This window comes from Microcaecilia unicolor, chromosome 10, assembly GCF_901765095.1.
Source record: "Microcaecilia unicolor chromosome 10, aMicUni1.1, whole genome shotgun sequence".
Lineage (NCBI taxonomy): Eukaryota > Metazoa > Chordata > Amphibia > Gymnophiona > Siphonopidae > Microcaecilia > Microcaecilia unicolor.
Genome location: NC_044040.1, coordinates 4,331,788 through 4,358,818, shown reverse-complemented (window position 1 = coordinate 4,358,818; position 27,031 = coordinate 4,331,788). Strand labels below are relative to the sequence as shown.

The 27,031-nt window shown below is 45.4% G+C and overlaps 1 protein-coding gene across 1 annotated transcript in view; it reads left to right on the top strand.

Moving 5' to 3' along the window:
• The window catches only part of KIAA1324L (KIAA1324 like), an 80,056-nt gene that overhangs the window by 7,112 nt on the left and 45,913 nt on the right, over nucleotides 1-27,031 (top strand). The window contains exons 2-4 of the mRNA XM_030216604.1: nucleotides 11,235-11,355; nucleotides 20,848-21,043; nucleotides 22,852-22,999. Of these exons, the coding sequence (XP_030072464.1) occupies nucleotides 11,235-11,355; nucleotides 20,848-21,043; nucleotides 22,852-22,999 (465 nt within the window). The remainder of the gene's footprint in view (nucleotides 1-11,234; nucleotides 11,356-20,847; nucleotides 21,044-22,851; nucleotides 23,000-27,031) is intronic.

Genomic DNA, 27,031 nt, shown 5'->3' with positions numbered 1-27,031 from the left:
TGGTTCTTGCACTGGGGAGTGCTAGTTCCGCTGTGGATTTGAGCATGGCGGTGGTAAAAGTCCACAGTGTATGACCTAGGCTGCTGAATGGCAGGATGTTGTATCGGGTGAATGATTCTATGGGTGAATAATTCTCCATGTTTGCCTGCTTCTGTGGCCTGTGACAGTTTGAGTAAGAGGGACACGTGTGAGATGGAAGAACGAGGTACAGTACTCTATCTAACGGAATTAAAATTTTCAGATATGCACGACCAGATGCCATATTGCTTCTCTCTGAACCCAGAGCTGAATCAGTCTCTGGAAATACAAATTCCTTCATCTTCCTCTTAAACTAGGAAGTTGGATCCCCGCATCACAGTCAACAGGGTGTCCTCTTCCTAGCTTGCTACTCACACTGTAACTTAGACCAGTTCCTTATCTCTTGATCAACTGTTCAAAGAACTTGCCTTGAGTTTATCCACCCATTTATTTATCCCAACTGACTCTGTACCACCCATCTTGTCCCCATCTATGGATCTGCACTTGGCCCCTCAACTACATAGAAAAGCATTAGAATCATATCTATGTTATTTGAATATTCTGATTGTGTGCTTATTAGATATCCCATCACTGGCTCCCTATCTGTTTCCGCATTCAATTCAAACTTCTCTTACTGACCTATAAGTGCATTCACTCTACCGCTCCCCAGTACCTCTCCACTCTTGTCTCTCCCTACGCCCCCCCTCGGGTACTCCGTTCCGTGGATAAATCTCTCGTCTGTCCCCTTCTCCTCTACTGCTAATTCCAGACTCCGTTCCTTTTATCTCACTGCACCTCACGCCTGGAATAGACTTCCCAAGCCTGTACGTCTAGCCCTGTCTTTGGCGCCGTTTTCAAATCCAGGCTAAAAGCCCACCTCTTTAACACTGTTTTTTGACTCCTAACCACTACTCACTTGTCCTGTACCCTTTTATCCCCACCTCTTTAATTCCCTTACCTCTTAGTTGTTCTGTCTGTTTGCCTGTCCTATTTAGATTGTGAGCTTTTTGAGCAGGGACTGTCTGTTCATGTATGGTGTACAGCACTGCATATGCCTTGTAGCGCTATAGAAGTGATAAGTAGTAGTAGTAATGTAGAAGCCTGCCCTTGCAGATCAACAATGCGGCCGCGCAGGCTTCTGTTTCTGTGAGTCTGACGTCCTGCACTTATGTGCAGGACATCAGACTCACAAAAAGTACATGCAGGACGTCAGACTCACAGAAACAGAAGCCTGCGCAGCCTTCTACATGGAATGTTGCTAGTGGAATAGCAACATTCCATGTAGAATCTCCAATAGTAGCAACATTCCATATAGAATCTCCAATGGTAGCAACATTCCATGTAGAATCTCCAATAGTATCTATTTTATTTTTGTTACATTTGTACCCCGCGCTTTCCCACTCATGGCAGGCTCAATGCGGCTTACATGGGGCAATGGAGGGTTAAGTGACTTGCCCAGAGTCACAAGGAGCTGCCTGTGCCTGAAGTGGGAATCGAACTCAGTTCCTGAGTTCCCCAGGACCAAAGTCCACCACCCTAACCACTAGGCCACTCCTCCACTCTTCATGGAATGTTGCTACTATTGGAGATTCTGTTGCTACTATTTGTAGATTCTACATGGAATGTTGCTACTATTGAGATTCTGTTGCTACTATTGGAGATTCTAGATGGAATGTTGCTACTATTGAGATTCTGTTGCTACAGTTTTAGATTCTACATGGAATGTTGCTATTCCACTAGCAACGTTCCATATTTAGATTGTGAGCTCTTTGAGCAGAGACTGTGTTTTCATGTATGGTGTACAGCGCTGCGTATGCCTTGTAGCGCTATAGAAGTGATAAATAGTAGTAGTAATGTAGAAGCCTGCCCTTGCAGATCAGTGACGTGGCCGCGCAGGCTTCTGTTTCTGTGAGTCTGACGTCCTGCACGTATGTGCAGGACATCAGACTCACAGAAAGTACATGCAGGACGTCAGACTCACAGAAACAGAAGCCTGCGCAGCCTTCTACATGGAATGTTGCTACTATTGGAGATTCTACATGGAATGTTGCTATTGGAATAGCAACATTCCATGTAGAATCTCCAATAGTAGCAACATTCCATATAGAATCTCCAATGGTAGCAACATTCCATGTAGAATCTCCAATAGTATCTATTTTATTTTTGTTACATTTGTACCCCGCGCTTTCCCACTCATGGCAGGCTCAGTAGTAATATTATGCTTGCATCTCAGTTATTTGAAGTTCAGTGTTGTTAAATGTGTGTATTTTTGATCCTGTTTCATGTTAGTCCTACTATTAGGTTTCAGTTTGCTGTTTTCAAGTTTTCCTCTTTCATTATATTTATGTTTATACTTGTACATTTTACTATTGATATGCGGTTAACAAAATTGTAAATTTGATGTTAAAATGTACCTGCTGTACACCGCCTTGGCTGAATCTCTTTATAAAGGCGGTTAGTAAATCCCGATAAATAAATAAATACCCCATGTAATGCTTCCAAAGAGACTCTACAGTCTAGACTTAAAAACAAACCAGTCTCATCAACCAGTGAATGACCTGAGCCTTTGCTTTGCTCATAGTCGAGAACCAGGGTTGGGCAGTCTTGAGAGGGATCCTGTGTATGTAAATTACTCATCCTAGAATACCTGAACCCAGCCAATTTTTTCTCCTTCCATTGCTGCCTATCTTTCTTCTTTAAAGCAAGAAACAGAATTAGCTGTAAATCAAATAACTACACAAATTCATTTAAACAGAAAACTAAAGCTCCCGGTTCTCCAACTGCTGAACATTTACTGTATCGATTGCTATAACTATTGAAATTCTGCCGCTGTGTGTTTAAAATGATCACTAAGAACGTACAGCCTCCTCTCTGCTTGTGTCATAATTAAAAGGAGTAATGGACTGTGGCTTTATACATTTCTGTTCAGTTTCCTTTGTTTCTAGGACCCCCAGTTCATGCATAATGTAAAATAATGATCCGGTCTGTGGCCAGGTCTATACAGAGCTGCATTTTTTAAGAAAGCAGAAAGAACATTAGGACCAGGGCTTTTTTTTGAGGGGGTACTTGGGGGTACTGAGTACCAGCACCTTTTCCATTGTCTAGAGGAATCCATGCATAGAGGAATCCTGTGCAGAATGAATGGATCCTCAGAAGCGTAGCTGAAATTGGGTGGCGGAGCAGTTGGGGGGAAGAGGGGGTGGTGGTTGGGAGGCGAGGCTAGGGGAGGGCAGACTTATACGGTCTGTACCAGAGCCGGTGATGGGAGGCGGGACTGGTGGTTGGGAGGCGGGAAATACTGCTGGGCAGACTTATACGGTCTGTGCCCTGAAAAGGACAGGTACAAATTCAAGGTAAGGTATACACATATGAGTTTGTCTTGGGCAGACTGGATGGACCATGCAGGTCTTTTTCTGCCGTCATCTACTATGTTATGTTACTACTAGTAAGAAATGCCCGTTTCTGGCAAAAATGAAACGGACGCTAGCAGGGTAATCCCCCCCCCCCCCCCGTTCTCCCTCCCGAGTTGCATACATCCCCTCCGTGCCTCCATTCTGAGTTGCACACCTCTCCTCTTCGTCCCTCAGTGACGTGGTTGCGAGGGCCGCCCCGCCCTCAACGTCATCGCGTTTTGACGCGAGGGCCGCCCCGCCCTCAACATCATCGCGTTTTGACGCGAGGGTGGAGCTACAGTGACTGGAGCCTGCAGGCCAAACCGGATATCTCGGGCGCCTCAAGTTTCCGGCTTGAGGCTTCAAAGTGCCTTTTATATATATAGATGTCTGCTAAAATAGACCCATGGTCCCCAAGTTGTAATGAAAGAGTTCAGGCTGTACACACAAATTCTGCCTTGTCACAAATTCTGTGACTGGTTGCAGGGGTCCTGGTTATTGTGCGGTGGGTCCCTCAGTGATCAACCCATCCCTGAAGGGAGTACTGGCACTTTTTTTGCTAGAAGAAAACGGACTGATTAGGACCAGTCTGTGGAAGTAACAGTCATAGAAATTAGTGATGATTTAGGATTGGATTTTCAGTGTTCGTCTTGCTCTGCCTTGGGCTAGTGACATTCCTGTTTATCCCACTGTGTGCATGATAAGGAAAAGCCGCTGCTTGACAACTTTAAAAATAGATCAAGGCACGCAGAGAGATAAGTGACTGCTTGGCATTATCTGCAGTAAAGATTTGCTCTCCTATATATGGAATTATTTTTGGGGTACTGTTTTTATGTTATTTTTTGTTTATTTTTGTTTACCAGAACAGCAGAATAGGACAAAGTTATTAGAGGTTTACGCTGTAGGTCTTTTGTTCTTCAACATTTATGAACTATGCAAATGTAACCCTGGTTTACCCCTTCAGTCAGGGCTACTGACTAAGCTCCCCAGGTCAGGTACCTGCAGGGCTTTTTTTGTGGGGGTACTTGGGGGTATTGAGTACCCGCACCTTTTCGATTGTCTGCTAAAATTGACCCATGGACTCCAAATTTTAATGAAAGAGCTCAGGCTCTACACACCAATTCTGCCTTGTCATAGGTTCTGTGACTGGTTGCAGGGGGCCTGGATATTGTGGGGTGGGTCCCTCAGTGATCACCCCATCCTTGAAGGGTGGCCTAGCATTTGAGTACTGGCACTTTTTTTGCTAGAAAAGATGCACTGGACCATACCTGGGACCAGGATTCACAAAATAGATTGGTACATCAGATGAGCTGAGTGCAGGCTGGGGCCAGGCTAAATCACAGTAGGCTGAAGGGTTCCCTCCTCCCTGGGATTAATCACAAGTACATTATTGTCCTCTTGAATCAAAGCTTACAGACCTCATGGTTACCTGTGTCAACTTTGGGCAATTTGATTAACCCCTATTCACGCATAAGTACTTCAGAGCAGTTTACAATAATAAAACATGAAGAAAAACAGAGATGAAAAATCCATTTTAAAAATCGGACAACCATGCAATGTCATGTCTCCTCAACCATGTTTCCACCAAATGCTTATTCAAACAAAGCAAATTTTCAAAAATGTTTTAAATTTAGCAAGCACAAGCTGCTTTAGGAAGGGAATCCCAAAGAGTGGGAGCCAAGAAAGAGAAAGACGTGTGTTGAGATACCTCCAGATGAGTTTGAGATGGGAGAGGAATGGAGAAAAGACAAGTCTTGAGAAGATCTGAATCTACCAGCCTGTAATTTAAGGAACTAAATGACTGGCCAAATAATTTTCGTTGATCTGAATGAAGAGCCCGATGTGTTAGTATTAAGATCTTGAACTGAATGCGGCCATGATTGGAAGGCTGTGCTGATCCTCATGTGAGAACCACAAAGAAGGTTCTATGCAAACATTGAATTTCCATCTGATCAAAACTTACCTCATTTCCACACAAACCGATGTTGAAAAAATGAAAGTATTTTGTTCCCCGCGATGTAAAGCTGGGTCCATTCATTAATGATCCCACACTGCTGAGATTGCGATAATCATACCTCAGGCTTTGGTTGTTGAAGACAAGGGACAGAAGGCAATCGCTATAGCAAGCAGAATGATCCTGGAGGAAAAGCAGCAAGAGAGGACAAGCATGTTGAGGAAAAGTCGCCACAGGAATGATGAGTGAAGTGATTAAATTTGCAGATGACACAAAACTATTCAAGATTGTTAAAATTCATGTGGAATTGCAGAAAGACCGTAGGAAATTGGAACGGAATGGAACTTGGGGGCCACTGGATGGAGTGTGAAAGAGCAGTGGAAACCGGAAGGGTCAGTTTATGGAGAGGAGTGTTGGCACCCCTGCTGCATAAAGGGGATTTCCCCCTAACTGGATCAGGTTTTTTTTTGAACGGCAGAACCTGTATAAATGGGCAGAACTTCCTTTGGAGCATGGAGGGTTTTGGGTCTGTAGTATGGAAATCCAACACAACCTGTTAGAGGTTTCAATGACAGTGATAAGATGGTGTGTGATGCAGGCGACCAGGTTGTAAGCGATGTGACCACATCACACCATTTTTGCAAAAACTTCATTGCCTACCAGTACAATACAGGTCTAAATTTTAAAATCTATGTCTGTTCTTCAAGGCCCTTAAAGGAAATGGGCCAGAGTACCTGAAGAGTAGGATGATCCTCTACACACTGCCAAGGACACTAAGGTCCTCTCAAGGACTATCACTGACCACACCCTCTCCAAAAGACATTACACAATGTGATACCCATAAGCGAGCCTTCTCCGGAGTAGCCCCCACACTCTGGAATGCACTGCCTGAAAGGCTCCTCTTAACCCAAGACTACATCTACTTCAGGAAGCAGGTGAAGTCTTGGCTCTTCAACCAAGCCTTTAATGGAAGAAGTAACTAATTCGTTAGTCTCACTCACACATACAAGGAGTGACACAGGTTGCACATACTGCAGCAGGACATGTTTATCCAACCTCCTCTCTGACCTCATGTGCAACTTTATTTAAATTAGTCACCTTACTTTCTAACTCTTCCTACTTTCTTACCTATTTATATGTTACATCTTTGCTTTACCCTTCACTATCAATTAAAATGTTCTATTATGTATTGTGTTGACATTTGTAACGTATTGTGTTGACATTGCAAGTAGTCTACTATCCCATACTTTGTATTGTTGAATATTTTTACTGCTGTAATTTTCTATTGAATATGTTTGATTTATTGTTACTGTACACCGCCTTGAGTGAATTCCTTCAAAAAGGCAGTAAATAAATCCTAATAAATTAAATACCTTAGTCTGTAAATCGGTAGTAATACTTGAACTATATTAAGTCAAACAGAAAAAGAGCAGAGCAATGTAGTAGATAGTGGCAGACAAACAAAAACCAAAAACCAACCCAGAACAATTGGACCCATCTAGAGCGTATGTAGTAGCTTCTAGAAGGTGACCAAGGTTGAATAGAGAACAGCAGGATGCAGAGATGTTGAGCTGCTGCATAATCCACTTGAAATGGAAGAAGCGAAAAGCCACAGTGATGTTTGATAAACAAGAGGAGAGAGGTGGGTCTCTGGAGACGTTTTCATATTATTCCCCCGTCTCCACAGCATTCCCGTCACCTTAGCAAAGCAACTGCTATTTAAGCTCTGCTGTTTTGTGAATGTGGCTTTTCTTCGGTGAGATGATAATATGCTATAAAGCTAATAACAGGAATGAATCATAGCTACATTAATTTTTAAGTGAGTCACACATGAATTCAGAATAGAATTACTCTTCGTACACTGAGGGGGAGGGGCGTTGTGGAAGACCAACGTAATCAATGTCCTCAGATGATAAAATGAGAATCATGTGCCCCGTAGTTTGACTATGTTTTAATGTTTTTGCTACCGAGGAGAATGTTGAGTATAGAGGAAAAATATATAAGAAAAAAAAATCACATATATCTAATTTTGAGGTTATTTTTCCCCTCTCTGGGAACATTTTATTTGCAATCAGCTTGAAAACAACAAATTAACAAGCGGGAGGAGCATGACACACAGCAGGTGCATTTCAGCAGCTTTTGGCACTTCCCTATGGGAGAGCCTTTCCCTTGCATGGATCTGGCCTACATTTGGCTGGAATCCCAGTGACACAATTGCTTTAAAAGTTCCATGCTCGGGGTCAACTTGCTTATAGACAGACATGAGGTACTTGGCATGCTACCTGGCAACTCTCTGAATTTGACCTGGAAACTTGGGAATGTCTTCTGGTCTTGAGACATATGAGAATCCTCTGGATTTTAGCTCCTCCCCTCCTGGTCTAGGGAGCAAAGTACCTTTTCCCTACTCTGTCCACTCCAACTTCGCTCCCTCCCATCATGGTCCCTTCAACAGAAAGTAGATGGCTGTTCTGAGCTGAGTGAGATGAATTGCAGGAGCATCTAATGATAAAGTGCTGGATGGGAGGGGGAGGGAATATGTGTGTGTGTGAGAGAGAGAGAGAGAGTAGGGCAGGGGAAGGGAGTGGAAGAGAAAAGTTGTACTGAGGTCAATTCAGTTGATGCAAAATATTGTGGCCCATATTATAACAAGCTGGAGGATATCTGAATGCCTGTTGCTTGTCTTACACAGATCAAACCTTCCAAATGAATGTCATTGTTGCCTACTGTATTCTACCTTATGCTCTGGTCAAGAATGACTGACCAAACAATAAAAACAGTATGTTGGACTGGCCATCGGTCCCATGACTTTTCTATTGCCATTGTGTAAATGTTGAATGCTTTTCCTGTACAGCTCATATGAGATGAGGCCTGAGTTTTTATCAAGTGGAAAGAGATTGTCTTTCCATGACGGACATTAGATACATCAGATTATATAAAACAATAGAAAATGTTGGTCTTTGTATTTTGCTAAGGTTCTATCACCCTACCAATTTCCTGTTGTCTCTTTCCATTGTTCTTTTCCTTGTCCTATTCCCTAACGATACCTTGACTTCCTCTCGCTTAACTTCTCACAATGTAATCCATAACTGATTGTAACAAATTGTATTTCCATTATTTACAATGTATTGTAAGCCACACTGAGCCCGCAAATAGGTGGGAAAATGTGGGATACAAATGCAATAAAATAAAATAAATAAATAAATAAATAAATAAATGTACTGGACAGACTTCTACGGTCTGTGACCCAAAAATAGCAAGGACAAATCGAGAACAAGTGTATATATTTTATATCAAATTCATGTCATATGCTAGGAGTATAACCCGGAGGGGGAGACTATTGGTGGGTTATAAATAGATAAATGAAATAAAAAACAAAATGAGGACCTGCAGAATATGGTGCTTCTTGAGAAGAGGCTACATCCTCCGCATATAATTTATAGTGGAGAAGACGGGGGGGGGGGGGGGGGGGGGGGGGAATGAAGAACTGGTAACTTTGTAAACGATGGAAAAAAGAGCAAATTGCCTCAACCAGTCTGCCCAGTTCCAGTTCGTCCATTTTGGAAAGAGGAGCCTATAAATTTCCATACGCAATCCAACACTAGATCCCCTTCCATGTTTTTCATATCATAACTTTTCCTACCACTGTCCTCTGTATCTATCCTACATCTACCCAGACTGTGTCAAAGTGCTGGCCAGTTTCCTTCCTCGCTCTCCGTTCACGTGGGTTTGCTTCTGTTACTAGAAAGGAAATTGCTGCATTTGAAATCTTTTCCTGTTTCCAGCACTTTCTAGGGCTTTTGTTCCTCTCACGCCAAGAGTTCCTGGGGTCGAGTGAAGCATGGGGTGAAAGTCCCGCATGGTTCTGTAGTCACTGGGAAGGGAACACAGAAATTGCACATGACGAGGGGAAGAGTTCCTCGTCACTAGTCTAAACATGCACATTGGTGAACTTTACAAAGAATGTGATTGCAATGTTTGAGGTTGGATTTTGTGTTTATTAACATAGGCTGCTCTTTTTTTTTTTTTTTTCTGCCTGCATTCCTAATCTCTCTGTGTGCTCTGCATGGAGAGTACCTCTGTGCTAAAGCTCCATTGGCCTGTTCACTTCACTGTTCCTAGTTTATATTTTCACTTACTGATTTGTATATTGAGCATTGCCTGACATGGACAGTGCCAGGCTTTCTGCAAGCTCCCAAATGTAGTCCGTAAATAAAATCCATCCAACTGTTTTTTTTTTTTTTTGTAAAGAGTTTTTGACTGCTTGGCTTACCTTATGACCGAGGATATGTTTCTGGGCTTGTTTCGGTGACTCAGTTCATTCTAATAAGCTTTGTTTAGGGTGTGAGCACTGTGGTATTAACTACACAATGGAATCGTAATTAGCCCAACTACACTTTCCTTAGCGTCCCTCCGGACCGGCCCAGCATTGGACTGATGGGTTGTGTACTCCTTCCAGCAGGTGGAGACTGAGAACTTCTGACTCTAAAGAGCCAATAGGAGCCCTGGCTATGTGACCCTAGATTCAGTATTCTCAGTCTCCAGCAGGTGGAAGGAGGTGAACCCTTTAGTCTCTCTCTCTCTGTTTTTTTAAGTTTCTGTAAAAAAAAAAAAACCACCTAATTTTTTTCTACCTTGGGATCTTGCCGGGTATTTGTGACCTGGATTGGCCACTGTTGGAAACAGGATGCTGGGCTCGATGGACCTTTGGTCTTTCCCAGTATGGCAATACTTATGTACTTATGTGCCCTAAGATTCTGTAGAGGCTTAGGGTGTTGGTGTGTATCAGCTTCTGGGGTGCTACACTCAAGGGGGGGGGGGGGCGTTCCCCAAGTTCCTCCCCCCTTTTCCTCCCCTTCTCCCTTTGTGCAGGGAATAGCTCACCCTTTCCGGACGGACTAAAGGAAAGCAAATTAGCAGGTAAGGTCTAATTTCTCCTTTGTTGTTAATTGGACTGTTGTATTAAAATGGGAATGTTATGAAATAACAGATGGGGGCGGGCCCAGCAGCAAAGGAGACGCGAAGGCAGTGAAGATGCAACAACTCAGCATTCTTCTTGCCTGTGCAGCGCCTTAGAGAGTTGAAAGGCGCTGCGCAGGCCCGGTAGGAAGGAAGGGGGGCCCGGTGGAGGGGGGAGCGGCGGCCACGATCTCAGGGGGGGCGGAGCACGGGGGCAGAGAATGGTGGGAGGCGGAGCTGGGAAACAGGAAGGGAGGGGTGCCGGGGCAGCCTGAAAGTTTCTAAAATCCCACAAAGTTTGTGCTTTTTATTTTGAATTGATGATTGGTTTGGATGCAGGGGGGAAGCGGGGAGCACTGGCATACTCTGGTGGGGATGGGCGGGGGCAAGCACGTCCGTGAAGGACGCTCTTGACGAGCGCCTTTGCCCCCTCCCAAAACACACGTGTTTGTGTTTTGGGTTTCTTTTTGAAGGTTTGACATTTGTGGCATGCGCAGAGCAGCCAGCATAACGCTTGGCTGCTCTGCGCATGCTTTAGGGGCCGATCATGGACGGGGATTACACAGGTTTGGTGCATTGTACTTTACAGTACTGCACCGAACTTGTGCGACTTGTTTTTTTGGTGCATTCTTCGTTTTTTAAAAATCGTTAGGGACTTTAATGTTTTAGAGTTTTTAACGTTTGTTTGATACATCTGGGCCATAGTGAGGAAAGCAGTTCTACAGCCCGGGGCTCTCTAGTTGCCTGGTCCAGTTTTTCCACCTGTGGTGCTGTAGCCTGCTAGAATGTTGTCTCATTGCTGTGATTATGTGGGAAAGAACTTTAATGCAGACTGCTGATTGACTAAAGACTGATTCTAAGGGAATGAATGTTTTGAAGTGACAGGGATTGAAGGTTTTGCCTCTGTTTTTCAGGCTGATTATCACTTTGAATATACAGAATGCGACAGTTCGGGATCTCGATGGAGGGTGGCCGTACCAAACTCCAAACAGGCCTGCAGTGGATTGCCCGACCCTGTGAAAGGCAAAGAATGCAGTAAGTTCTGAATGATTTACCTTCCTGTTTTCATCATCTTTATATAGTCTGTGTATGATATACAGATCCATACTTTCTGTGTGGTGGTTTGGGTGAATTTCTTCCAAATTGCAGTAAATAAATACCAATAAAATCCTAATAAATAAGTATTTCAGAATTTCTGTTAAATCTGAACATTGCTATACCACCGAGCTCAGGTTTTCATAACTGCTTTGAAAGCTTTATGTTTTTGACGTGGTTGTTTTTGTTATGTTGTAAGATTACTGGGAAGGTCTTGTACTCATCTGAGTGCCTGGAAAAATCAAACTGCTGGAGAAACTTTCTGAACTGAGGGTCCCTTTTACAAGCTGCGGCAAAAGGGGGCCGATGCTGGCATTAGCACACGCGCCAAGGGCCCCCTTTTACTGCAGTTGGTAAAAGGGAGGTCTTACTTTCCTGCAGGAAATGTCTGGGTGGCAAGTAAAGCACTTGCTGCACGGCCATTTCGTGGGGGGGGGGGGGGGGAGGAGGGAAGAGTGTTTAACAGTATGAAGAGCAGCAACCAGGCTGTCTCGAGCCCGACAAGGCCTTAATGAGAGGTGTTTGTTTTTAACAAGAGACATTTCAGTTAGTAAACCTTTTCTAAAACCGTTCACAAGGGTTTAGAGAATTATTTTGCTCAAAGAAACATAATACCTGTGAGAGAAATTAAGATTCTACATAGGAAAGCAGTGGGAGAAACTGAGACAGCAGTTACTAACAGGGATCAGAGACCTTTTTTTGAGGTATGGGCAGACAGCATCAACCTTGAAGGGAGAAAAACATTTAAGTGAGAAGAGATGTGATAAGTAGGACTGAAAATAGGGCATCGGGATGATTAGATGACACACCAACAGCAGTAGGTGGGGAAGTGGGCAGGCGGCAGATGGCACAGCGTGGATGGAAAAAATAACAGATGTCATTAAACTTTGTATGAAGTAGCCAGTTGAAAGAACATAGGGTGCCATAGTGGCATGGATAAAAGCAGACTTAGAGGAGTAGCCTAATAGGTTAGTGGGCTGAGAACCTGGGGAACCGGGTTCGATTCCCACTACACCTTCTTGCAACCCTGGGCAAGTCACTTAACCCTCCATTGCCCCAGGTACAAAACCTAGAGCCCACTAGGGGCAGAGAAGGTACCTGTATATACCACAGAAAGGCAGTGTTTCAAATGCATTACCCTTTCCCTGATCTCATTTAAGATGGCGCGATAGAGAACTAACAAGTTACTGGAGGAGGAAGAAATGTGACCATCTCTGGGAAAGAGTGACTAAAGTCTCCAGAAACAAAAAATGAGGTTTTAATGAATTCTGTTAGATCAAACAATTTGTGATACAATGGTCCAAACCCCATTCTTTTATGTGAAAAAAAAAATTAAAAAAAAAGTTATAGAAGCTCAAACATAACTTTTTCAGACTGACATGAAAAATCGACCATTCTTAATATTTTGGATCTGCTACCTTAGTCGCCTTTTCCCAGAGATGGTCATCAATGATTGATGGTAATTTGAAGAGCACCTCAATGAGGAAAGAGAGAGGCCACCGATCTTCCTTTCCCGATGCAAGACGATTTAGATTTCCCAATGCAAACTCTTGAGCTTCGACTTCGATTAAAAAGTGGAAAGAGAATCACATCAACCAAACTCTCATGATCATATAGGAAGATTTCCTACAGATGAAGAGGATTGAGTGCACACACAGGGGCCTCTCTTCATCTTGAAGGCCCCCACACCGTGACCATTAGAAAATACCCAAGTGGACCTGTTAGAAACCGATTTTAAGAGCAGTTTGCTTTCCATAAGAAAGCTTGATAGACCTCCAAAATAAATGAAATACAAAGGGGCTTTGATTTAATCAGACCAGGGCAGCAAAAATGAAATATGAACTGATGAGCCCAGTCCTGGGGGAGATATAACTTGCCCATCACAGGCAGCTCAGCACCCTTCTAAGGCAAGTGTACATATATGTGTTTACTCTGCGTATATTGAACTTACATTGTAGCTCAGGAACGCCCATGTGCTGCACGCATATAATCACACTATTTAACATATCTTCTATATAAATAATTCTCACCTCCAATTCTGAAGCTCACTGTGTGGCAGGGAAACACTGAAGCCCTGTACTGTTGTAGGCTTGTCAGCACCACTCACTCTCACTCTCACTCATACACCCGCCCTCAGCCACGCCCCATCCGGACATAATTTGCAACCCCAACGTTCTAATGAAGCCCCCAAGCTCCACCCACTTCCGTGAAGGGTTCGTAACTTCATGGTGGTGAAGCCTCTCCACTGCCCATGTCTCTCTGTCACGCCCTCACGTTGAACATGATGACATCGAGGGCGGAACAATTTCGGGGAACGAAAGGAACGCGAGAAGAGAAGTTCGCCTCCGTCAGCAGAGGTACGCACAGGCTTCAGGGGAGGTTTTCCGGACGAAAGGCTGGTGTCCAGAGGGTCGCGCCATGGGGGGGGCAGGCAGTAACGCCAAGGGGGGGATTCAACTCAGAGGGAGGAGCGTGAATGGGGCCTTGAACTTGGAGGGAGAGGGTCTGCAACTCGCCAGGGAGGGAGAAACGGAGGGACAGAGGGGGGTATGGAACTCGGTAGGGAGGGAGGATGGGTGGGGATTTCCCTTGCTAGCGCCCGTTTCATTGCGTTTCAAAACTGGCCTTTCTTACTAGTTTATAAATGATATGGAGATCGGAACGACGAGTGAGGTGATTAAATTTGCAGATGATACAAAACTATTCAAGGTTGTTGAAACACATGCGAACTGTGCAATACTGCAGGAAGACCTTAGGAATTTGAAGTCTGGGTGTCCAAATGGCAGATGAAGTTTAATGTGGACAAATGCAAGGTGATGCACTTTGGAAAGAATAATCCGAATCATAGTTACCTGATGCTAGGGTCCACCTTCAGGGTCAGCACTCAAGAAAAAGATCTACATGTGTCGTTGTAGATTATACGCTGAATTCTTCTGCTCAGTGTGTAGTGATGGCCTAAAAGGCAAACAGGATGCTAAGAAATTAGGAAAGGGATGGTGATATTTGGTAAATCACGCTTCGAAAGTTCTAAACCCCTCCGAGAAAAGCTGCACTGGCTCCCAATCAAAGAACGTATCATCTTCAAAATCTGCACCTTTGCCCACAAAATTATCTACGGCGTAGTCCCAGGATACATGACAGACCTCATAGATCTACCAACCAGAAACAGAATCGAATCATCACGATCATACCTAAACTTACATTACCCAAATTGCAAAGGACTTAAATACAAAACAAATTACGCATCCAGCTTCTCCCACGTAAGGGCACAACTATGGAACGGACTCCCAAAAGCTGTAAAAATAATCCATGACCATCTAAACTTCAGAAAATCACTAAAACCCAACCTCTTCAAAAAGGCTTACCCCACCGATCCAACATAAATCCCCACACCCAGCAACACAGCTTAATCAATGATCGTACTGGACAATATACAATCTTCATTCCCTTCAACCTTCACGGTGCCTGACACACACCTACCTCATTCGACCACAATACAACCTTGTATTTGTTATCAACCGACCTGCGAACGCCTTTACAGTACTATGTAAGCCACATTGAGCCTGCAAATAAGTGGGAAAATGTGGGGTACAAATGTAATAAATAAATAAATAAGACCGAAAATAGTATAATGCCTTTGTATCGCTCCATGGTGCATCTGCACCTTGAGTATTGCGTTCAGTTTTGGTCGCCATGTCTCAAAAAAGATGTAGCAGAATTAGAAAAGGTTCAAAGAAGAGCGACCAAAATGATAAAGAGGATGGAACTCCTCTCATATGAGGAAAAGTTAAAGAGGTTAGGGCTCTTCGGCTTGGAAAAGAGACGGATGAGGGGGGATATGATTGAGGTCTACAAAATCCTGAGTGGTGTAGAACGAGTAAAAGTAAATCAATGTTTTACTCGTTCCAAAAGTACAAAGACCAGTGTATTCATGGATTAGAGCAAGAGCTTGGCACAGAGTCCAGTAGGACTGGGGAGAGAGAAGCCCCACCCTGGACCTAAACTACAGAGGAGGCACAATATCCAAGATTATTCCTCTTAAGGTGTCTGTGTGGAAGTGGATTCTGGAGAGGGAAGACTTTGGAAGGGGACAGGTTGCACAGAACCTGGGACACCTAAATCAATGAATATACACAAGGGATCTCACAGATACGAATAGAGGAGGAGAGCGGAGCTTTACAATGGTTGTTTAAAACTGTGCAATCTCAACTATACATATATTACCTCAGAATGGCCCCCTGTTGCACTTAAGTTCAGTAAAGGACTGGGAGCATCTCACATCTGCCTCTGAGTTAACGTTGGTAGCCTTGAAGAGAGCATGAATTTATGTGCTGAGAGCAAGGTACTGGGAAGAACTAAATATTCTGTGGGAGCCCTGGGGTGCAAATCTAGTCATGGAGCATTCTGAGACCGAGACACCCCTCCCCCTTCCTTTGAATTGGGCCATTTGGGCCTGTGGCTGGTTTTATTTCTCAATTAGTACATAAGTACATAAGTACATAAGTAGTGCCATACTGGGAAAGACCAAAGGTCCATCTAGCCCAGCATCCTGTCACCGACAGTGGCCAATCCAGGTCAAGGGCACCTGGCACGCTCCCCAAACGTAAAAACATTCCAGACAAGTTATACCTAAAAATGCGGAATTTTTCCAAGTCCATTTAATAGCGGTCTATGGACTTGTCCTTTAGGAATCTATCTAACCCCTTTTTAAACTCCGTCAAGCTAACCGCCCGTACCACGTTCTCCGGCAACGAATTCCAGAGTCTAATTACACGTTGGGTGAAGAAAAATTTTCTCCGATTCGTTTTAAATTTACCACACTGTAGCTTCAACTCATGCCCTCTAGTCCTAGTATTTTTGGATAGCGTGAACAGTCGCTTCACATCCACCCGATCCATTCCACTCATTATTTTATACACTTCTATCATATCTCCCCTCAGCCGTCTCTTCTCCAAGCTGAAAAGCCCTAGCCTTCTCAGCCTCTCTTCATAGGAAAGTCGTCCCATCCCCACTATCATTTTCGTCGCCCTTCGCTGTACCTTTTCCAATTCTACTATATCTTTTTTGAGATACGGAGACCAGTACTGAACACAATACTCCAGGTGCGGTCGCACCATGGAGCGATACAACGGCATTATAACATCCGCACACCTGGACTCCATACCCTTCCTAATAACACCCAACATTCTATTCGCTTTCCTAGCCGCAGCAGCACACTGAGCAGAAGGTTTCAGCGTATCATCGACGATGACACCCAGATCCCTTTCTTGATCCGTAACTCCTAACGCGGAACCTTGCAAGACGTAGCTATAATTCGGGTTCCTCTTACCCACATGCATCACTTTGCACTTGTCAACATTGAACTTCATCTGCCACTTGCACGCCCATTCTCCCAGTCTCGCAAGGTCCTCCTGTAATCGTTCACATTCCTCCTGCGACTTGACGACCCTGAATAATTTTGTGTCATCGGCGAATTTAATTACCTCACTAGTTATTCCCATCTCTAGGTCATTTATAAATACATTAAAAAGCAACGGACCCAGCACAGACCCCTGCGGGACCCCACTAACTACCCTCCTCCAATGAGAATACTGGCCATGCAATCCTACTCTCTGCTTCCTATCTTTCAACCAGTTCTTAATCCATAATAATACCCTACCTCCGATTCCATGACTCAGCAATTTCTTCAGGAGTCTTTCGTGCGGCACTTTGTCAAACGCCTTCTGAAAATCCAGATATACAATTATTTGGTGATGGAGAGGGTTAAAGGCATTGGTGGAAAACAAAGTGCTTTACTCGGACAGCCAGTGCCAGGCTCCTTGCCTCTCCAGCTGCTGCCAGTGATTTTAGACAGAAAAATGCTTTGTGGTCGTGGGATTTGGGATTTGATTCTCTAGTTCCTAAGTGTGAATAGCCATATTAGTCTCATATTGTGTGTACTGGTGACTTTGGACATCTCAGCTTCTCCCACATTGGAAAGTAGCTCATGTACTGTGATGGTGACACACAAATCCCGTAGAATAGACCCCTCATTCTATAACAGATTACCGCTATTGGCACATGCACGTTAGAGAATACAAACCATGTGCGGATACTATAAAGGTCGCCTAGATTTGGACACCTACATTTGTGTACGATCCCGAGATGTGTGTGCAACTTAATTGGTTAATGAGCCATTAATGAACAATAATTGGATGCTAACAACCACTTATTGACCAATTAGGTTTTGTGCATGCATCTAGCTGAGTGCTCTTCAATGCGCCCAAATCCCATTCAGGCTTATTTTCGAAAGAGAAGGGCGCCCATCTTTCGACACAAATCAGGAGATGGGCATCCTTCTCCCAGGGTCACTCAAATCGGCATAATCGAAAGCCGATTTTGGGTGTCCTCAACTGCTTTCTGTCGCTGGGATGACCAAAGTTCACGGGGGCGTGTCGGAAGCATAGCGAAGGCTGGACTGGGGCGTGCTTAACACATGGGCGTCCTCGGCCGATAATGGAAAAAAGAAGGGTGTCCCTGATCAACACTTGGCTGACTTTACTTGGTCCTTTTTTTTTATGACCGAGCCACAAAAATGTGCTCTAAATGACCAGATGACCACCGGAGGTCACTAACCCCCTCCCACCCTAAACAAATTTTAAAAAATATTTTTTCCTGCCTCTATGCCAGCCTCAAATATCATACCCAGCTCCATGACAGCAGTATGCAGGTCCCTGGAGCAGTTTTAGTGGGTACTGCAGTGCACTTCAGGCAGGCGGACCCAGGCCCATCCCCCCTCCACCTGTTATACTAGTGGTGGTAAATGTGAGACCTCCAAAACCCACCACAAACCCACTGTACCCACATATAGGTGCCCCCCTTCATCCCTAAGGGCTATAGTATTGGTGTACAGTTGTGGGGAGTGGGTTTTAGGGGGCTCAGCACACAAGGTAAGGGAGCTATGCACCTGGGAGCTTTTTATGAAGTCCATTGCAGTGCCCCCTAGGGTGCCCGGTTGGTGTCCTGGCATGTGAGGGGGACCAGTGCACTACGAATGCTGGCTCCTCCCATGACCAAATGGATTGGATTTGGTCGTTTCTGAGATGGGCGTCCTCAGTTTCCATTATCAGCGAAAACCGGGGGTGACCATCTCTAAGGTCGACCTAAATGTTGAGATTTGGGCGTCCCCGAAATGAAAGATGGCCGCCCATCTTGTTTCGATAATACGGGTTTCTCCGCCCCTTCGCGGGGGCGTCCTGGGAGGACGTCCTCAGTAAAACTTGGACGCCCCGTTCGATTATGCTCCTTGTGTCCATGGGAGGGGCATGGATATGTTTGGAGGCTTTCCGAAAAGTTGCGTGCGTGAATACGGGCTCTCTGTGCTCAACTTGGGTGCCAGCATTTACAGCAGATTCCAGCAGGCGTAAATCTGCACCCAAAGTTAAGGCGTGGGAATCAGCACTAAAAACCTGATTGATGTGGTTGCAGAACCAAGGAAGACTTTACATGGGATTGCAGTTGCACAAAGACTATATTTTCAACATCCTTGGCTAAAAATGGAGGTTCAAAACTGGCCAGGAATTGGAAAGTAGAGAAGAATCTGAATACGTTTTTTAAAGAACTGGTCGCACTAGTGCTGATTTAAGAGAGCTTGGTAATACACATTCGGACAGACTCTGGCAATGTTATTTGATGGATGAGTGGAAGAAGACCTGAAGAAGATATTTTTAACCAAGAAGAAGGAATGGGGTCCAAAGAACGAGTAGTAGGGCGAACAACTAAAGCCAGTTTGGAGAAGGACTTTGATGATGGTAAATTAAATGAAGACCAGAGAGATGTAGAAGAAGAGACCTGAGAGAGAGAATCCGGTGTAGTGGGAGAAGCTACAAGCGGGAGTAAAGATTGTTTGCAAGGATGCTACTTGAGCATGAAAGAACTGCATTAAAGTATGGGGAGCAGAAGTATGACTGTCTTTGGGTAAGACTAGAGAATAGACAAGAGTAATTTACTCAAATTAAAAGAATTATTAATCCTTCTTGTAAAATAATCTCTTAGTTTTTTTTTAACTGAGCGGTATAAAAATTCTGCTGCACTTTACAGCGGTGTTGATCCGCTAAGGTTTTTTGTTTCTCGTTTCCCTAAACCCCTAGAGCAGCGAGCCAAGGCTCATGTGGGCCCCGGGAGGGGGGGTAGCCCACGGCATATAGTTCTACATATTCCTTGCAGTTTCAGCGTGCTTGTCTGACATTGCTGTCTGGATGTCTCAACGCCACCTGAAATTAAATATGACCAAAACCGAGCTTCTCATTTTCCCCCCCAAACCCACCTCTCCGCTCCCCCCGTTTTCTATTTCTGTTGATGGCTCTCTCATTCTCCCTGTCTCCTCAGCTCAAAACCTTGGGATCATCTTTGACTCTTCTCGCTCCTTCTCTGCTCATATCCAGCAGATTGCCAAGACCTGTCGTTTCTTTCTTTACAACATCCGTAAAATCCGCCCCTTTCTTTTCGAGCACTCTACCAAAACCCTCATCCACACCCTTGTCACCTCTCGTTTAGACTACTGCAATCTGCTTCTTGCTGGCCTCCCACTTAGTCACCTCTCCCCTCTCCAGTCGATTCAAAACTCTGCTGCCCGTCTCATCTTCCGCCAGGGTCGCTTTACTCATACTACCCCTCTCCTCAAGACCCTTCACTGGCTCCCTATCCGTTTTCGCATCCTGTTCAAACTTCTTCTACTAACCTATAAATGTATTCACTCTGCTGCTCCCCAGTATCTCTCCACACTCATCCTTCCCTACACCCCTTCCTGTGCACTCCGCTCCATGGATAAATCCTTCTTATCTGTTCCCTTCTCCACTACTGCCAACTCCAGACTTCGCGCCTTCTGTCTCGCTGCACCCTACGCCTGGAATAAACTTCCTGAGCCCCTACGTCTTGCCCCATCCTTGGCCACCTTTAAATCTAGACTGAAAGCCCACCTCTTTAACATTGCTTTTGACTCGTAACCACTTGTAACCACTCGCCTCCACCTACCCTCCTCTCTTCCTTCCCGTTCACAATTAATTGATTTGATTTGCTTATTTTATTTATTTTTTGTCTATTAGATTGTAAGCTCTTTGAGCAGGGACTGTCTTTCTTCTATGTTTGTGCAGCGCTGCGTATGCCTTGTAGCGCTATAGAAATGCTAAATAGTAGTAGTAGTAGTAGTAGTAGTAGTGGTCCCTTCTATGGAAGGACGACAAAGCTTCTCCTTGACATCAAGTTTATATTGCCCTCCAAAAGCTAAGACTTCACTTCTCTTGGGCTTCTTTCTTGAATAGACCACCCACTAGTCAGATTCGAGTAGGACCTTTCTGAGCAGGGGCCCAAAATGATGTCCAGGAATGCAGATGTGTTGGCTAGACCGTGAACTAGCATGATGTGATTGTCACAGTGAGTGTCTTGTCCTTTCAGCTTTTACGTGCCTCTCCGGCGAGTATCTGGAAATGAAGAACCAGGTGTGCAGCAAGTGTGTTGCCGGCACCTACTCCTTGGGAAGTGGGATCAAATTCGATGAATGGGATGAACTGCCAGCCGGTTTCTCCAATGTGGCGACCTTCATGGACACAGGAATTGGCTCCGCTGAGAACAGAGTGAATACCTGTAACAAGTAAGAATTCTGTGATCTTGCCAGGCTCTTAAGAGGGTGGGTTGGGAGGAAGTAGGGACCAGGAAAAGGTCACAAGGGAATACTGCCCTCACTGCTCCTCTCCCCACAGGTGAACCAGGATGCCAGGGAACTTATGGATTGTTATGAAAGAGAAGCAGCCAAAAAATGTTGACATCAAAATCAATATTAGCAGTGGCGTTCCTAGGGGCGCTGACACCCGGGGCGGATCGCCGATGCGCCCCGCCCCCCGGGTGCAGCGCCCCCCCCCCCCGGAACAGCGTGACTCCCCCTGGTGAAATAACCCCCTGGGTGCAGCGCGAACCCCCCCCCCCCCGGCGAAAGAACCTCCCCGGGTGCACGCCGCTGGGGGGGGGGGGGGGTGCCGCGCGCCTGTTGGCTCTTCGTTTTCATGCTCCCTCTGCCCCAGAACAGGAAGTAACCTGTTCCGGGGCAGAGGGAGCATGAAAACGAAGAGCTGACAGGCGCGCGGCACCCCCCTAGCGGTGTGCACCCGGGGCGGACTGCCCCCACCGCCCCCCCTTGGTACGCCACTGAATATTAGTAATTCTAGGGGTCGATTATTAAAAGCAATTTAACCAGCCAGCAATGACTCCTGGCTGGTTAAAAATTGACTGTTCAGGATTAACCGCTAATGTCTAGCAGCCCTTAACCGGTTAGTGCTGAACTGAAAATCGGCTATTTTGGGAGCATTCCGGGTGCAGGGTTGGCACTTGGCCGGTTAAGTGCTGATATTCATCATTTACCCTTTTCTTCCATTAGACACTCACTGGCTTTCTTTCACCATTATTAAGTAGAGGAGTGTGGTAGCCGTGTTAGTCCACTCTTAAGGTTATCAATAGAAATCAAACAAAATAAAACATGGAAAAGAAAATAAGATGATACCTTTTTTTATTGGACATAACTTAATACATTTCTTGATTAGCTTTCGAAGGTTGCCCTTCTTCGTCAGATCGGAAATAAGCAAATGTGCTAGCTGACAGTGTATATAAGTGAAAACATTCAAGCATTACTATGACAGTAAAATAGATACCATTGGAGATTCTACATAGAATGTTGCTACTATTGGACATTCTACATGGAATGTTGCTATTCCACTAGCAACATTCCTGCGCAGGCTTCTGTTTCTGTGAGTCTGACGTCCTGCACGTACGTGCAGGACGTCAGACTCACAGAAGCAGAAGCCTGCGCGGCCACATTGGTGATCTGCTGTTGCTAGTGGAATAGCAACATTCCATGTAGAATCTCAAATAGTAGCAACAGTGGAGGAGTGGCCCAGTGGTTAGGGTGGTGGACTTTGGTCCTGGGGAACTGAGGAACTGAGTTCGATTCCCGGCACAGGCAGCTCCTTGTGACTCTGGGCAAGTCACTTAACCCTCCATTGCCCCGTGTAAGCCACATTGAGCCTGTCATGAGTGGGAAAGCGCAGGGTACAAATGTAACAAAAAAAAAATAAAAATAAATATCCTGTTTCAATAGTATCCTTCAAGGATACTTCACACCGAACCACGTGCTCTTGGGCGACTGTTGTCTTCCATCCCCTCCCCTCCCATTTTAGTTTAAAAGCTGCTCTGTCTTCTTTTTAAAAGTTAACGCCAGGAGCCTGGCTCCATCCTGGTTAAGGTGGAGTCCATCCTTTCGGTACAGGCTCCCCCTTTCCCAGTTTGTTGCCCAGTTCCTAAATCCCTCATCCCTGCACCATTTTCTCAACCATGCATTGAGGCTTTGGAGCTCTGTTTCTGGTGTATTATTTTAATGGGAAAAAGCTTGAAATACCTGTTCTTCCACAGCTCCTCATGGATTCCTCGGGGAAACTACATTGAATCCAATAGAGACGATTGCACGGTTTCTTTGATCTACACCGTGCACCTGAAGAAATCAGGCTCAGTGTCCTTTGAGTATCAATACATCGACAACAACATCTTCTTTGAGTTCTTTGTAAGTATTCCGTGAACCAAAATCTTAATTTTTAAGTAGGATCCCTGTACACTTTTCTATAACTGTGCGCCTGTATGTGGGTACCTGATTGGCACATATTCTGTATTAGGAAGATATGTACGTATACTAGAGGCCAACTGAATTTTGGGTTTGATTTGGGATTTGGCACTGAAACCAGACAGAAATTTGGAAACTGTGATCACTCTTCACCCCCCCTATCCTGCCTGACCACCCATAGGCCATCCTCAGGCCTACCTGAGGAAGCCCTGGTGGTCAGGTGGCCGCTTTTGGGCAGGAATGAACCCCACTCATTCCTGCCTGGTGCAGCTGCAGTGTAGAAGTGACTGCTGAGACTTTTCATGGCATTCTTAAGAGACTGCCATGGGAGGTCTTGCAGCCATTTTGAGACTGGAACCAGCATGAGCAGGAGCCTTCTGCCCGTTCTGCTTCTAATGTCAAAATGGCTGCTGGGACCTCTCACGGCAGTCGTGAGAATGTCACAAGAAATCTTGGCAGCCATTTCTATTGGAATCGGCCATGCGCTGGTGCGAGTGAGGAGGCTCTTGCACGCAGTACCCATGTTTTTAGGCCCCTTATACCCCTCCCAAATTAGCATATACCAGCCAACAACAACTTGGTGGTGGTGGGGGGGGGGGGGGATAAAAGAAACCAGGGCTCCGTGCATATGAGAAAGTCAATTGTTTATTTACTTACCAAATACAGCAACAATTATAGTTTCTCATGAGAGATCAGTACAGTACCTAAAAAGATGTTCACTGTGACTGCGTCTCTGAAATACTGTTCTGAGACAGCGGTTTATATCATTTGTTTCAGACAATGATTTACATGACTTTTTCTGCAAATTATCCTTCTTATAGATTACTAGTAAAAAAGGCCCGTTTCTGTGAGAAATGAAACGGGCGCTAGCAAGGTTTTCTTCAGTGTATGTTTGAGAAAGAGTGTGTGCGAGAGATGGAGTGTGTGTGTCAGAGAGAGAGAGAGAGAGAGAGAGAGAGAGAAAGAGTGTGTCAGTGTTTGTGTGTGATGAAAGAGGTGGTAGCAAGTGTGTGTGTTTGTGACAGAGAGAGAGAGAGAGAGAGAGAGAGTGAGTGTGTGGGAATGAGAGTGTGTGCCAGGGTGCCCCCTCCCCCAAGGTGGCCCCGTTCCCTCCGTGGTCCCTGTCTGCCAGATGCAAGTGTGTGTTTGTGACAGAGAAAGTTAGTGTGTGCAGTGTGTTTGTGAGAGACAGTGTGTTTGTGAGAGAGAGAGTGGGTGTGTGTGTGCTTTCATGCCTCTGTCTCTCTCTCCACCTCCTACTCCTGCAGCTTTCCGTGGCTGCTATCAGTGATGATTCCCCAACGCACCTCCCCTCCTCCGAGATCGATGCAGGCATCGTTTTCAACTGATTCACCTGACTGAAGTACTCCTGATTGTAAAAGATGCACAGAAGAGCAGAGGGCAGGCTGGTCTTGAGGCTTCTCCTGCTCTCTCTGTGTCCCGGCCAACAGGAAATGAGGGCGGGGCGCTGAGAGAGCAGGGGAAGGGTGAAGGCGAGCCTGCCCTGTGCTGTTCTATGCTGCTTCTTTTACAATCAGGAGGACACTTCAGTCAGTCAGGTGAATTAGTTGAAAGCGATGCATGCGTCGACCTCGGGGGGTGGGGTGGAGGATTCGCGTGGACCTGGTGGGGAGGAGGTGCGTCGATTTTGGGGGGGGGGAGTGCGGTGGTAAGTGCGAGCTGTTTACCCGCTCCTCCTGTCGCAGCGGTGGGGCGCTTCCTTTTGAACACAGCTGACATCGGACGGAGGAAGGGGGGGGGGCGATGTGTGCATCCGCTGCTGCTGTCGGTGCGGTGGGCGACTTCCTTTTTAATAGAGCTGATGACGGAGGGGGGTGCAGCGGCGATGTGTGAGGCGGGCATCGGTGCTGCTCTTGCTGTGGTGGGCCGGTTCGTTGTGTAGACAGCTGACGTGGAGGGTGTGTGCGTCGGTCCCTGTTTGTTGTTGCAGGGGGGTGGAGCGCCGGGGTCGGTGCGCGTGGGGGGGGGGGGGGGGTGGAGCGTCGGAGGGTGGTGGAACTGGGGATTGGTTGAGTGTCATAGCCCTGCCCTCGACGTCATAACGTTAGGACGCGAGGGCGGGGCAGACACTCATGGGGAAAAATTTTGGTCTCTGCCACCTCAAAAACGGAAGTGGCAGCTTCATTTAGAACGTTGGGGTTGCGAATTATGTGCGGAAGGGGCGTGGCTGAGGACGGGTGTATGAGTGAGAGTGAGTGGTGCATGAGTGACAGTGAGTGTCCCTGCCACAGAGTTAGCTTCAAAGCTTCAGAATGTTTCAGGTGAGATTTATTTATATAGATTATCTGGTTCTCACCATCTGCTTTACTTAACCTGTTAAACCACATTCTTCCTTTTGTTTACACTAGTTTCTTTCCCAAACCTGCTTGCAAGGGTATCATAATAGATCATAAATTCCAGAGTCACACAGACTTATCAATCTCTGGCCTTTTGACCCATCCCATAGTGCATCACTGTGCTCATAATTCTACACTCACCAACGATGAGGTAGGCGCAGGAGGAGGCTGCTTCCGGAGATGGACTTGGGACGGGGGCTTTTATGGTCAGGTTTGGGGGGGGGGAGTGGGGGCTGTTGGGGGGGGGGGTGCAGGTTCGTTTTCACTTTTGGTTTCTGCTGAAACTGAGTGGCCAGTTGTGGTCACAGATTTGGTTTCAGCAGAAACAGAAGACCTTGGTTTTGGTCAGGACTAGTGTAGACGCCAAGGTGCAAGTTCTTATGCCAGCCACAGAGCTAGTGTAAATGTGTGGCTGCCTAACTGTCAGAGATGCTCTGCCCAGACTCCGTCTGCAAACGTTTTGCTACTGAACATTCATGCAGTTGTAAAATAACACTTAGGCGCAAATCCGGCGTGCACGCATATTCCTGTATTCACCACTATTTTAGATATTTCAGTTTGTAACTGGCACTCAAATGTTAATGCTGTATTTGTAGAATTACCTCCATAAAGTCTAATTGAAGGTCTTATTTCCAAAACCCACTAAATCCACTTTTGGCAAAGAATGAACTATAATTTCATATATATGTACATAAGTATTGCCATACTGGGAAAGACCAAAGGTCCATCAAGCCCAGCATCCTGTTTACAACAGTGGCCAATCCAGGTCACAAATACCCAGCAAGATCCCAAAAAAGTACAAAACATTTTTTACTGCTTATCCCAGAAATAGTGGATTTTCCCCAAGTCCATTTAATAATGGTCTATGGACTTTTCCTTTAGGAAGCCATCTAAAGCTTTTTTTAAACTCTGCCAAGCACACAACTGTGGAACGCACTAACAAAAGTCGTGAAAACAACGTACGACCACTTAAACTTCCGGAAATCACTAAAAACCAACCTGTTCAAAAAGGCATACCCTATCGACCCAACTTAAGTTCCTAAATCCTGCAACACATCGAAACCAAAGCTTGTAATAGACATTGTATAACTCTTCCTCTATACGATTCCCCAATGTGTCTATAACACATGAACCTTATTCGACCACAACAACTCTTTGTATTTGTTTCTCTACCGGAGATGGCGAACGTCTCTATGGTACTATGTAAGCCACATTGAGCCTGCAAGTAGGTGGGAAAATGTGGGCTACAAATGCAACAAATAAATAAACAAATAAACTGCCTTTACCACATTCTCTGGCAACAAATTCCAGAGTTTAATTACACATTGAGTGAAGAAAAATTTTCTCCGATTCGTTTTAAATGTACTACATTGTAGCTTCATCGCATGTCCCCTAGTCCTAGTACTTTTGGAAAGCGTAAGCAGACGCTTCACATCTACCCGTTCAACTCCACTCGTTATTTTATAGACCTCTGTCATATCTCCCCTCAGCCGCCTTTTCTCCAAGCTGAAGAGCCCTAGCCGCTTTAGCCTTTCCTCATAAGGGAAGTCGTCCCATCCCTTTTATCATTTTCGTCGCCCTTCTCTGCACCTTTTCTAATTCCACTATATCTTTTTTG